Raw genomic sequence first — 14,729 nt, 5'->3', positions numbered from 1 at the left:
CTTGAAGAGAATTTTATCCTACCGCGGTCCAAACTGCTATGCTGTAGCTATCTTGAAGAGCTCTTGTAGAACTCCTGGGAAAAAATGTTACTTGGGGATAGTTCTATCGTTATCGCCGGGACGATAACGATAATCCATCGTTATCGTTAGCGTTATTTAGATAATCCTATCGGCGATAATCTTATAGTCGATAATTGACAATAACTCATTTATAAAATCTTTCTAAATTCGATTAATTCAACCATATCATGTTACATTTACAATGCTTTCACAAAGAATTTTTTTTAAAAATTTTAGTATTTAAGTTTCAAACTAAAATATGTACTCAAAATTAATCATAAAATACCGCATTATTTCGAAAGTACTCAATTTTTTTTAATTTGCATCAGACATGAAACAAACAAAATTTGAATGTATGTATGAAGCATGCAAAATTTCGCATCGTATGATACCCATATTGCATATTTTGTAAATTTGAGTATTATTTAAGAAAAAATACTTTGTGTAAATTTTTGTATTTTCCAAAAAAAGCTCTACTAAATTGGAACAGCATACAAAATTTCAATTCTGTTGATACCCATAATGCAAATCTTGTAAATTTGAGTATTTTCGAAAAAAAAAGTTATTTTGAGAAAATTTTAGTATCAAAATACCGTATTCTCGAAAACACTCAAACAATCATAACTTGCAATATGGGTATCAAACGAAACGAAATATTGTATGTTTCTTTCACTTTGTAAAGTATTTTTTGAAAATGCACATTTTTTTTCAAAATATCGTATTTTTTCGAAAATACTCAAATTTTCGTAATTTGCAATATAAGTATCAAACGAAGCGAAATTTTGAATGCTTTTTAAATTTATCAGAGTTTTTTTTAAATACAAAAAATTTCGAAATTACTCTCATTATACAAATTTGCAATATGGGTATCAAAAGAATTGAAAATTTGTATGCTTTTCCAATTTATTAGTGCTTTTTTTGGAAAATACTGAAAATTTCACAAATTACCTTAGATTTTTCCTAAAAACTCAAATAATGCAATATGGGTTTCAAACGATGCGAAATTTTGTATGCTTGTATTTTGTTTAAAAAAGTATTTTACACTGAAAATGCAAATACAATTAAAACAATTCAAAATATATCGTCGTTCGATACCCATATAACAAACTATACAAACGTGAGCATTTTTAATAAAAAATATTTTTTTTTATTTCAGTATTTTTCACTCAAAACTTTAAAGTAATGAGAAACTAAACATAATTACGCGTCGTTTGATATCCATATTTCAAACTTTTAAAAAATAACTTAAAAATAGTTTTAACGTAGTGAAAATCTTTACATTTTTTGCGTTGTTTAAAACCCACTATGCAATTATAAAATTTGAAGTATTTTCAAAAAATATCCGATATCTTCTGAAAATGTTTAATCACCTTTCCTTTGAAACGCTGTGAGCTGAAATTGGTTAATTTGTTTTAGAGATACATTTTTTTGAAAAAAATGTGGTTAATCCGGTAATGTAAAGCAGGACCCAAAATTTTCCCAAAAAATAATCAGGGGGCAAAAAAATATCTTTCATTGGAAAAAATATGTATAATCAATTGCAAACTGTTATGAATTCATTGTATAATTAATCGATTTTAAAAAGATTTAAAAAATGAGTTATCGTCCATTATAATGGTTATAAGATTAACGCCGATAGAATTATCGAAATAACGATAACCACTATCGTTATCGTCAGACGATAATATTATCGACGATAATTTTATCGATCAACTTCCTTGGTTATAGCGTCGTATTCGTGCTATATTATCGCATGTGTATTTTTGGCTAAATTGAGTTACAATCGTCATTTTGTATAACTTTTTATATCAAATATTTGATCTTAAAAGATCCCGAAACTCCTCCCAAGTCCGTAGATATTCAACAAAACCCACTTTTCTATCGAATTCGAGAATCGGATAAATTCGTACCAAATAGATCTCCTTTTAGTGGTTACAAGTCTGTAGCCGCTGGTTAGCAGAGGTTAACAGCACAAACCCACAGGGACAAGAAAGTAGAAAAAGTGTTCTTTCCAACGAACAACAGAAGATGTGTGCGTGTGTGTTTGACACTGTTTGACGAACAACGACAAAGCTCTACCAGCAGTGAAAACATGAGAAAAGCGGTTGACTTTTTCCTTCGCAACAAACACACAATAGAAAAGTTGTAGGAGAAAAATCTTCTTTTGTGGGAAACTCGCACAAAATGGCACCGATGATAACCACTTATCAGCGAATGAGTCATCGCTCGAACTCTCTAGATCGAGAGAGAGAGGGGTTATTAGAGTCAAACTAGAGTTCAACTAGCGTCAAGTTCAACAATTTCATTTTGGTCATTTCAGCTGCCCCGCAAAGTGCCCCTCCTAGTGCAATATTAGTTCGCTGAAATGTGCTCTCATAAAACCATCGCCACCGGACTATCCTAGTCGTCATGATGAAGCCTGAAGGTAATTCCAACTCGCGAGTCCTCGAGGCCATGGCCACAAATAGTGGTGAATGAGATACGCCCCGGAGTCCGAAATTGCAGCGAAATTGCACAACACAATGTCACCCAGCGAGTTGGGCCACTCAGTTGGATATTACGATCGTTACAGATATTATTTTGTGGTCATTCATGAGTTTAGTGACAGTAGCACTAGGGTGTGCTTTAAAAAGGGGAGGAGGGAAGGGGGAGCCAGAGGGCACTGCGTGAATAAAATAAAGCCATGAATGAAACTCTTCTGCAAAATGATGGATCATTAAGTCATTGTCGTACTATCTTGTCACACGTCGATTTTGGACCAAATTGAGTTAAGAACTCAATTTGTTGCAGCTCACAATACCTCACATTTTGATTTTCAAAGATTCTAAAAATTTGATTTCAATCCTAAGATATTCATCAAGTAAGTGTGACAACTGGTCATAGGATTTTAGTCAAAACGCGTTAGACACACGTAAATTCCCGACTACCGTAAACATTTTCAATTATAACTCTGAACTCCAGCAACCAAATTCAACCAAACTTCAGGACAATGCACAATGGTCAACCAAAAAAAACTTGTTTGTTATTGTTTACGTTGCGTGCTCCGTATTTTGTTCACGCAAGGTCAAACATTGGAACGCGTTTTTCTTGGAACGTCAAAAAGCGACGTGTGACAAGATAGCACGACAACGTTTTTGGTGGTGCTTGGTGACAGAAGTTCAAATGATGTGATGCAGATGATGAGAAGGAAATATGCTTTTTATTGCTTAAGCTTTGCTGCCCAAAATGAATAACTGTACCAACTGAATTTTAATGGATGTGTGTAAAACTTTTTGTATTTTTTTATTTTCGTATTTTTGTATTTTTGTATTTTTGTATTTTGTATTTTGTATTTTGTATTTTTGTATTTTTGTATTTTTGTATTTTTGTATTTTTGTATTTTTGTATTTTTGTATTTTTGTATTTTTGTATTTTTGTATTTTTGTATTTTTGTATTTTTGTATTTTTGTATTTTTGTATTTTTGTATTTTTGTATTTTTGTATTTTTGTATTTTTGTATTTTTGTATTTTTGTATTTTTGTATTTTTGTATTTTTGTATTTTTGTATTTTTGTATTTTTGTATTTTTGTATTTTTGTATTTTTGTATTTTTGTATTTTTGTATTTTTGTATTTTTGTATTTTTGTATTTTTGTATTTTTGTATTTTTGTATTTTTGTATTTTTGTATTTTTGTATTTTTGTATTTTTGTATTTTTGTATTTTTGTATTTTTGTATTTTTGTATTTTTGTATTTTTGTATTTTTGTATTTTTGTATTTTTGTATTTTTGTATTTTTGTATTTTTGTATTTTTGTATTTTTGTGTTTTTGTATTTTTGTATTTTTGTATTTTTGTATTTTTGTATTTTTGTATTTTTGTATTTTTGTATTTTTGTATTTTTGTATTTTAGTATTTTTGTATTTTTGTATTTTTGTATTTTTGTATTTTTGTATTTTTGTATTTTTGTATTTTTGTATTTTTGTATTTTTGTATTTTTGTATTTTTGTATTTTTGTATTTTTTTATTTTTGTATTTTTGTATTTTTGTATTTTTGTATTTTTGTATTTTTGTATTTTTGTATTTTTGTATTTTTGTATTTTTGTATTTTTGTATTTTTGTATTTTTGTATTTTTGTATTTTTGTATTTTTGTATTTTTGTATTTTTGTATTTTTGTTTTTTTGTATTTTTGTATTTTTGTATTTTTGTATTTTTGTATTTTTGTATTTTTGTATTTTTGTATTTTTGTATTTTTGTATTTTTGTATTTTTGTATTTTTGTATTTTTGTATTTTTGTATTTTTGTATTTTTGTATTTTTGTATTTTTGTATTTTTGTATTTTTGTATTTTTGTATTTTTGTATTTTTGTATTTTTGTATTTTTGTATTTTTGTATTTTTGTATTTTTGTATTTTTGTATTTTTGTATTTTTGTATTTTTGTATTTTTGTATTTTTGTATTTTTGTATTTTTGTATTTTTGTATTTTTGTATTTTTGTATTTTTGTATTTTTGTATTTTTGTATTTTTGTATTTTTGTATTTTTGTGTTTTTGTATTTTTGTATTTTTGTATTTTCGTCTTTCTCAAAATTTAACTCAAGAAAGCACGTCAATTTTTCGTTACACAACTTTAACTGTATCCTCAATGTCATTGCTAAAATCTATTAATAAAATAATTTTCTGAGAGCTGCCATTTTCCATGACTTCATATATTTCGATGGAAACCCACAAACATTCCTCGGAAGAATTCCGTGTTGTCATGTCATAATCAAAGCTTCCAGTTCTATTTATGATTTTTGTCTAAATATATCTCGGCACTTGTTTTTCTCGAGTTACCAGTTTCTCGTAACAGTTCTGGAAGAACCAAAAAGCAACTTTCATTTTCTGATAACAAATTCATCACGTAACAATTACGTGAACTCTGCTAGGGTCAAATTCCGGGGGACAGTTATCAAGTGTACGGTCGACACTTCGTGGAACTCATCCTTCAACCGTATCAAACGTAGGTATCAGAGCCTCTTTTTTCCCCCTCGACCGTGTGTGTCTCTCAGTGTTATCATTTTACCCACGGATCAAAAGATGTTTGTTTCACCGGGGGGGTTGTAGTCCTTGACGCCAGACGCCCAGGGATTTTCTCGGAAGCTTTTTCATCACTTTAGGTGCTCGCCATGTTAGGCTTCACATGTGATTTGTGGTGGGGAGTGGGTTGAGGAAAAGGGTGGCCCTAATGCTTTTCTGATAATCATCTTTCGAGACACGTGCCATTCGTTTCAGTGTCAAATACGATGTCCTGTTAAGAGTGGTTTTGAGATCATTTTTTGGAAGTGAACCTTAGTGAATTGAATACAAAGCAGATTCTTGGAAATCATGCATTAACCAACTGGCCCAAAGCCATACCATATTGTTTCTGACAAACTCATCATACGCCAAAATAAATCAAACCAAAAATGGCCACTTCACGGGAGCAAAACCACAGAACCCCTTAGCACCAGCCGTTAGTGGCGGCAACGGCCAAAGCCCACGCCAAACCTGCCCGAAGAATGTTCCATCATAAAACGAAACCCAAAGCGCCATAACAAACGCACCCAAAAAAAAGTGAACATTACCTGGTCGGTAACATTACCGGCAGGTAGGCACGGGACGACGTGGGATGAAAGTAACGACACCGCGTCAACACCTTCCGGAGTCGTACCGGGAATCTTCCACAGGGGCCCTCGGCCACCGCCAGCTTCCAAAGTTGTGCAGGCAGGTAGCGATGGTGTCAATAGAAGGGGAAAAATAATACTGTTTGGGATCGTAAATTTCACAAATTTATTGTCATTTTTTTCCTGCTGGAATTTTTTGAGGCCGGTTAAAAATCGACGACTTTGGCTAGTTCTCAAGTGGCACCATCAGGGTCCGAAATCAACGGGACTTGGCGAAGGACTTTGGAAAGAATTCGTGGTATTTCAGTGGGTATCTCGCGCAGAATCTGTTGAGGGGGTTTTTGGGGTTAAATGTTACACATGACGCAAATGCGCAATTGACATTTTTTTTCTACAAAATCTATATACTAGGATGTAACAAAATTGACTTTTTTGCGGGCATTCAGGGGTTTGTTCCAGTGGGCATACTGAGCCCAAATCCCAAATATGAGCTTGATTGGACGTAACAGGAGCTGGCGCTCCGCCCTTCAATTTGAAATGGGATTTAACTCGTAAAAATACTTTTTTCAAAAATGGCTATTTTTAAGGCACTTTGGTTACCAATGCGTTTATCAAAAACATCATTGGCGTGGTATTTTTGGTATATATAACATTGAAGTTTAGAGCACCCTGGAGCTCGGTAGAGACCTTCAAAGTTTGGCATTTTTTCGAAAAATCGGCCCCGGCAAAAAAGATATGCGTCGCACCTCGCGACGCCCGAGACGCCATTTGACTTTGCCGGGGCCGATTTTTCGAAAAAATGCCAAACTTTGCAGATCTAGCCTACACGCCAGTGGTGTTTTAATAAACGCATTGGTGGCCAAAGTACCTCAAAAATAGACATTTTTGAAAAAAAGTATTTTTACAAGTTAAATCCCATTTAAAATTGAAGGGCGGAGCGCCAGCTCCTGTTACGTCCAATCAAGCTCATATTTGGGATTTGGGCTCAGTATGCCCACCGGAACAAACCCCTGAATGCCCGCCAAAAAGTCAATTTTGTTACACTCTACTATAGACCTTTTGAGCGATGGCACAAGTTGGTCAAAATTCATTAGACAACGTTGACAATTTTTCGAAAAACTCATAATTTTTACAAAGTTTCATCCAAATAAAAAAACAACTTAATTCACCTACGTTTTTGGTGCCTTCCTCACTCCTAACAAAAATGGAACACATAAAATACCGTCATCAGTGGTAACATTGTTTCTGGGAGGTGAGATTGGGTTATACAAATTTTAGCACCTCCCAAACCCAATGTCACCCCTGATAACGGTACTGATAGTAATATTCATCTGAATGATTAAATTTATGGATACCAAGTGCTCAGCAAACATGGAGTCACCTTAGGGTAACTTAAATCCGGGATCAAAAATTAAATCAAATTCACTTAAGTGGTAATAACTTGAGGCAGGGTTGCCAGTTTTTCAACATTTTAGATTCGTTTGAAAGGTTTTTGGATCACCAATCCAGCGAAGGGTTGGATGATAGATCCGGACATATTTGTATTCAGAAAATTTGTGCTAAATTTAATGAAGTATAAATTCTATGAAAATTCTATGAAAATTCTATAAAAATTCTATGAAAAATCTATGAAAATTCTAAGAAATTCTATGAAAATTCTATGAAAATTCTATGAAAATTCTATCAAAATTCAATGAAAATTCTATGAAAATTCTTTGAAAATCATATGCAAATTCTTTGATAATTTAATGAAAATCCTATGAAAATGCTATGAGAAAGCTTTGAAAATTCTATGAAAATTTTATGAAAATTCATTGAAAAATCTATGAAAATTCTAAGAAATTCTATGAAAATTCTATGAAAATTCTATGAAAATTCTATGAAAATTCTATGAAAATTCTATGAAAATTCTATGAAAATTATACGAATATTCCATGAAAATTCTACGAAAATTCTATGAAAATTCTATAAAAATTCTATGAAAATTCTATGAAAAATCTATGAAAATTCTAACAAATTCTATGAAAATTCTATAAAAATTTTATCAAAATGCAAGAAAATTCTATGAAAATTCTTTGAAAATCATATACAAATTCTTTGATAATTTAATGAAAATCCTATGAAAATGCTATGAGAAAGCTTTGAAAATTCTATGAAAATTTTATGAAAATTCATTGAAAAAATTATGAAAATTCTAAGAAATTCTATGAAAATTCTATGAAAAATCAATGAAAAATCAATGAAAATTCTATGAAAATTCTTTGAAAATTCTTTGAAAATTCTATGAAAATTCTATGAAAATTCTATGAAAATTATACGAATATTCCATGAAAATTCTACGAAAATTGTATGAAAATTCTACGAAAATTGTATGAAAATTCTATGAAAATTCTATGAAAATTCAATGAAAATTCAATGAAAATTCCATAAGAATTCTATGAAAATTCTATGAAACTGTATGAAAATTCTTTGAAAATGCTATGAAAATTCTATGAAGATTCTATAAAAAAATCTATGAAAATTCTATGAAAATTCTATGAAATTCTATGAAAATTCTATGAAAATTCTATGAAAATTCTATGAAAATTCTATGAAAATTCTATGAAAATTCTTTGAAAATTCTATGAAAATTCTATGAAAATTCTATGAAAATTCTATGAAAATTCTATGAAAATTCTATGAAAATTCTATGAAAATTCCATGAAAATTCTTTGAAAATTCTATGAAAATTCTATGAAAATTCTATGAAAATTCTATGAAAATTCTATGAAAATTCTATGAAAATTCCATGAAAATTCTTTGAAAATTCTATGAAAATCCTATGAAAATTCTATGAAAATTCTATTAAAAATCTACGAAAACTCTATAAAAATACATTGGAAGTTTTATGAAAATTCTATGAAAATTCTTTAAAATTTATGAAAATCCTATAAAATTCAATGAAAATTCTATGAAAATACTCCAAAAAAATTTGGGGAAGGAAGGCAAAAATAATAATTATCGTTGTCCAAAGCGTCAGAGAATTGATCGATCGATCAATTTGGTGTCTCCTGCAATGTTTTAGATATTAATTTCGACGAAAAATCACTAAAAGTTGAATTCCCAGAATGAGAATTTTGAATTTTTGATTTTTTTTGTTTTAAAACGATTTTTTAAGAGAAAAAATCGCAAGCGTTGATAAAAAAAAATATTTAAGAAGCAAAATCGCATTTAAGTATTTTTTCGAAAAATGTTCTAATTTTGCTACTTAAAAATAATATGAAATAATAGAAACCTTAAAAAAATTGTGTGAACAGGGAAGAAAATTTCATATTTTTAACATTGTTGATCGGATTGCTGTTTACTGCGATAAACCTTTTGAAGTTTTAATTTTGTGAAAAACAAGTTTTTCTCTTTGTCTTCTAATAAGTCATTATATTTCATTTTTGCCGGGACCGTGGTGTAGGGGTAAGCGTGATTGCCTCTCATCCAGTCGGCCTGGGTTCGATCCCAGACGGTCCCGGTGGCATTTTTCGAGACGAGATTTGTCTGATCACGCCTTCCGTCGGAAGGGAAGTAAATGTTGGTCCCGGACTAACCTAAAAAAGGTTAGGTCGTTAGCTCAGTCCAGGTGTAGGAGTCGTCTCCCTGGGTCCTGCCTCGGTGGAGTCGCTGGTAGGCAGTTGGACTAACAATCAAAGAAAAAGGTCGTCAGTTCGAATCCCGGGGTGGATGGAAGCTAAGGTGTAAAAAGAGGTTTGCAATTGCCTCAACAATCAAGCCTTCGAACACCTAGTTTCGAGTAGGAATCTCGCAATCGAGAACGCCAAGGTAATGCTGTAGAGCGAATAATTTGATTTTTTTTTGATTTCATTTTTTAAATATTTCGGAAACTGTTGGTTCCATTTGCAATGTTACAAAATGATTTTTTAACATTAGCTGCTCATTTCAATAAAAATAATTTCGTATTTCTAGAATCAAAAGTAACTTTTTGAATGTGCTTCAAACTCTTATTTTGGACATTTCAAATTTGTTTGCTTAATTGGTTTTTCTGGAAGATATGGTTTTGCAAGAAACTATTAGAAAATTATTTGAAAGACTAATTAAAAAACAGAAGACACCGAAAACCTGGCAACACTGTTCAGTATAACATGTATCAAAATAAATTTGATTGAACTTTTCTATGCCAAATGTTGCAAGTTTTATTAAAAATTACTTCTAAATAATTAGATATGAAATTCCAAGTTTGTTCCGTATATACTCAAATTTGGTAGATCCTGCTACATGTTTATAAGATAATGTAACCTGAGTAGAATTTCTATAACATTTTTAAACCAGATTATTTTAATTTTTGGTACCACTTTTCCGTGCATTATTGATAATGAGATTTATAACTTGAATCACTGTCATGAGATTTCAAATAGTAACTGGTTTTCGTAAAACATTGCAATGTATTTTTTACAGAAATCTAAGTTTTTGAGAGACCATTCGCATCAACGTTGCCAGATTATTTAATGGGAAATCTGTATTTTCTTAAAAATAAATCTGTATTTTATCTGTATGATGTCAAATTCGAAGCCATAGAAGATTTTTTAGACTTTTCACAACAGATTTAAGCTTTTTAATCATATTAAAGCATAATTGAATTACTAAATTATTGAAATTTTCAAATTAAATCATTTTTCAAAAATCTGTATATACAGATTTTTGTTATTTTTGGAATTAACAAATCTGTATAATACAGATTTATCTGTATATCTGGCATGGCTGATTCGCATGACTTAAAACGGAATTTCTGTGATGAGTAATTTAAACAAAAAAAGTTTTAAAATAGATGATTTGATTAGGAGATTTATTTAACAATTTTCTGAATGCCTTTGTTTTGGCTTATCTATATTTTTAGATTTTTGTAAATTTCTCTGAATTTCAGCAACTCGACCCATGAGTTTAACCCCACTCTGCCCAAAATATCTTCAAGGGTCAAACCGGTATCGATTTCCTCTTGAAAGTGGAAAAATGTCAAGTGGGACGTTCCTGCGGTCAAACCGGTGCGGTGCAGCATTCCTAAGGAGGGACAATAAAAAATGGAAAATTTACAACGAACCAGCGCTATTCTCTGTTTGTGCTAGGTGGGCGGTCACGGCGGTGTCTCTCCAGCCCCCAAAAAGGGGTTCGTTCAGAACAAGACTCGAGAACGCTAATCAGCTTACCAGAGTGGGCATCCGTCGTTTTCCTCCTTCTGAGAGCCCAAATAAAGGAGGGGGGGGGACATCACAATGAAGCCCATTCAAGTGGTCCTGGGCAATAGTGATGAATATCATGGGACATTGATACAAGGCATTTCTGAACAGGGCGATGAATTGGCAATATCTGGTTGGGGTCGCATTGTTGGGGCTTTGAAAAGAACGGTCGTATTATGGTTGTTTGTAAGAGGCTTGCTGAGGGGGAGATTGTAGATATTTTTGGAGTCCCGATATCTCCCCATGTTGCATTCAATGAAATGTGACCGCACCAACAAACGGCAAACAATCGAAAGGAAAGCAAATATTAATCTTACGGTTGTAGACCGGTTGATAGCAGGGATTCGAAATACCTTTTTTGGGGGGTTTAATGGGGACAATAGAAGGCTGGTTTGAAGAACATTTTTTTCTCATAAAATTATTTTTATTAGGTCCATTTCGGTACTGGGACCTGGTTAGGACCGAGTCGGCTTTTGTAATTACATTTGACTTAATAATTACAGAGGATCTTGTGTGTAAATGTTAGTGGGAGGGGAGCCGATTACCCGCGGCCTACTCGGGGTTAGTAGGGAAGGGATTGATGTTAAAGACAAGGCGTGGGAAGGGAAGGGGGATTGTGTAGGGGTCTTGGTTGGCTCTGCTGGCCTTTGCTTTTGTCCTCAGCCGCAACTCGGTGTCCAGCTGCTGGGGCGTTCTTGCTTTGCTTCCGGTGCAACCAGAAACGACGGCTTTGTACGAAGGCGAGTTATACTAACAGAAGGAAAACTAACTGAAGGAAAACTAACTGAAGGAAAACTAACTGAAGAAAAACTAAATGGATATTTTGGAATCTAAGAGGAACTGATAGATCGGATAGAGAACATCAAGGTCTAGTTGAGATAACGCGTCTCGCATCGGGATTTCTGGTGGTCTTCCTCGGGCCCTGAGGGTATCTTTCAGCTTAATTCTGTGAACATGGTGATCTGGACACGCCCATACGAGATGGTCGATGTCCTGATAACCCTGCCCACAGTCGCATAAGTTCGTATCACTCATGTTGATACGGTACAGATGAGCCTTGGACGAGTAATGGTTCGACATAAGGCGGGACATCGTTCTGATGAATCCACGCGTCAAGTCCATTCCCTTGAACCAGGCTTTTCTTTGCACCTTAGGTCGTATGGAATACATCCAACGTCCCTTGGTGTCGCCGTCCCATTGTGTTTGCCAATCCAGAAGCGCACGCTGCCTCGGAAAACCGTAGCATTCTTGTAGGCTAATTGGCCTTTCAAAAATGTCTCCACTCTCAGCACCCTTCTTGGCGAGCAAGTCCGCTTTTTCATTACCCGGAATCGAGCAATGAGCGCGGACCCACACCACCGTGATGTTGAAGGACTGAGCCGCCAGGTTGTTTAAAGTCTTACGTATTTCCGTGAGGAAAAACGTAGACTCCCTGGTCGGCTTCAGAGACCGGATAGCCTCAACAGAGCTAAAGCTATCGGTGAAGATGAAGTAGTGGTCAGGTGGCATGGTCTCGATGATTCGCAGTGCGCAGTAAACCGCGGCTAACTCTGCGACGTAAACCGAACTCGGGTCCTTCAGCTTAAAGAACAGCTGATAAGATTCATGATAAACACCGAAGCCCGTACAGCCGTCAAGCTTGGAGCCATCGGTGAAGAATCTGTTGTTTGGAGGAACATGGTTGTACTTTGATGCGAAGATCGACGGTACAACCCCCCGCAGAAGATGGTTTGGGATACCGCGAGTATCGGCTTTCATGGACGTGTCGAAGCCAATCAGGGTGCTGTTGGTTAACGGAGGCGTGCGCTGTACCGTTGTGCTCGGGCTCCACTCCCACGATGACATAAAGTCATAGTATAGAAGCATGCGCCGAGACTCAACGTGAAGGTTCAGCAACGTTTCAAAGTTGTCAATTACCAGTTTATTCCTGTAATCACACCGGATCAGGAACCGGTAAGACAGTTCGTAGTAACGAGTTCGCAGAGGCAACACTCCCGCCAAGACCTCGAGGGTCATGTTGTGAGTTGAGTGCATGCATCCCAAGACAATGCGAAGACTTCGGTACTGTATCCGCTGGAGAACCAACAAGCGTGATTTCGCAGCTGTTTGGAAGCAGAAATTGCCATATTCCAGCACCGAGAGTATCGTTGTCTTGTACAGTCGAAGCAGGTCAGAAGGATGAGCACCCCACCGGTTGCCAGAGACGCTGCGCAGAAAATTAGTTCTTTGCAGGCACTTTTGCTTCAGGTAGTTAATGTGCTTCCCCCATGTTCCCTTTTGATCAAAGATGGTACCCATGTACATGAAGTGGTCCGACTGCTCGATAGTCTTTCCCGAAAGAGAAAGATTGAGCTGCGGCGGTTCATGCTTCCCCGTAAAAACGACCAGTTCCGTCTTCTCCGGAGAGAATTCAATACCCTTTCCAACTGCCCAATGGGCCAAGTTGTTCAGGGTATCTTGCAAGGGTTCTAGCAGATCGACTTCCTTCTTGGCAGCGATTGAAACCACTGCGTCATCTGCGTACTGTATAAGGGAGCAGTCTCCGGTCAAGCAATCATCGATATCGCTGACGTAAAAGTTATACATGGATGGACTTAGGCGTGAGCCTTGTGCCAAACCCATGTAACTTATCCGGGTGATTGCCAGATCACCTTGCACAAAGTGCATGTGTTTTTCTGACAACAGGTTGATGAGGAAGTTGCACATCGTCGGATTGAGACCGCTCCGCCGCAGCTTTACTCCCAACACATCGATGGAGACTGAATCGAATGCACCCTTGATGTCTAGGAAGACAGAAGCCATTTGCTGTTTTTTACCACGGGCTATGTCGATTCCTGTGGCCAGCAAGGCTAGACAGTCGCTTGTTCCCTTGCCTCTCCGGAAGCCATACTGCGTGTCTGACAGCAAGTGCTCTCGTTCCATCCATGGTTCGAGGCGGTCGAGGATCATCTTCTCCAGCAACTTGCGTAGACACGACAGCAAGCTGATTGGACGATACGAGTTGTGGTCGGACGCCGGCTTACCGGGCTTTTGAATGGCAACCACCCGGACCTGTCGCCATTCGTGTGGAATTATGTTCTGCTCCATCAACGTGTTGAACAGATTCAACAGACGCTGCTTGGCGACGTCCGGAAGATTCTTCAGCAAGCTGAACTTAATCTTGTCCGGACCAGGAGCAGTGTTGTTGCCCGTCAATAGTGCTATGGAGAGCTCTACCATCGAGAAGGGAGGATTAGAATCGCTCCCATCAACAACGTCGAATGATGATTGTGTCGGCACCGAGTCCGGGCACACCTTCTTGGCGAAATCCAATATCCACTTGTCCGATTTTTCCACACTCTCGTTCGGAACGGAACCTCTACGCATGGAGTTTGAAGAACATTATGGATAAAAAAGAGCTTGATAAAAAATTAAGAATATTATTGCCGAATTTTGCATTCCCTGACTCCGCTGAAGTCAATCACATCATAATCATCTTCGTCATCCAAAAGTTCGACCCTCAACATGACCGAACACCACACAGTTGTTGGCTACTACTCCTTCAATGATTGAGAGTGGTTGCCGTTTGCTCGTTGGCCCTGCTGAGAAACCCACCACCTGAACCCACGCACCCAATATCCAGGATTGACTTGAACTTGAGTAAACCAAGCTCCCGTGAGGTCAGTGTTGCCAACTGTGTTTTTCATTCCAATAAAAATTAAAATTTAAGTGTATGAAATTTGAAAGTAAAAAGTCTTAAATTCAATTTTATTGATTTTTGAAGGATATTTCTTGTTATGACAAAAAAATAATAAATCTGGCACCACTGCCCATCAGTCCCAGCTCCCGACT

General features: G+C 35.4%; 1 protein-coding gene across 1 annotated transcript in view; it reads right to left on the bottom strand.

Annotated features, from left to right (window-relative positions):
• The window catches only part of LOC128092736 (uncharacterized), a 238,866-nt gene extending 224,624 nt beyond the window's left edge, over positions 1-14,242 (bottom strand). The window contains exon 1 of the mRNA XM_052707191.1: positions 11,300-14,242. Within this exon, the coding sequence (XP_052563151.1) occupies positions 11,709-14,117 (2,409 nt within the window). The 5' untranslated portion in view covers positions 14,118-14,242 and the 3' untranslated portion in view covers positions 11,300-11,708. The remainder of the gene's footprint in view (positions 1-11,299) is intronic.
• Positions 14,243-14,729: the final 487 nt, after the last annotated feature.

Source organism: Culex pipiens, chromosome 2 (genome assembly GCF_016801865.2).
Source record: "Culex pipiens pallens isolate TS chromosome 2, TS_CPP_V2, whole genome shotgun sequence".
NCBI lineage: Eukaryota > Metazoa > Arthropoda > Insecta > Diptera > Culicidae > Culex > Culex pipiens.
Note: the sequence above shows the minus strand (reverse complement) of the source record. Positions and strands in the feature narration are given on the sequence as shown.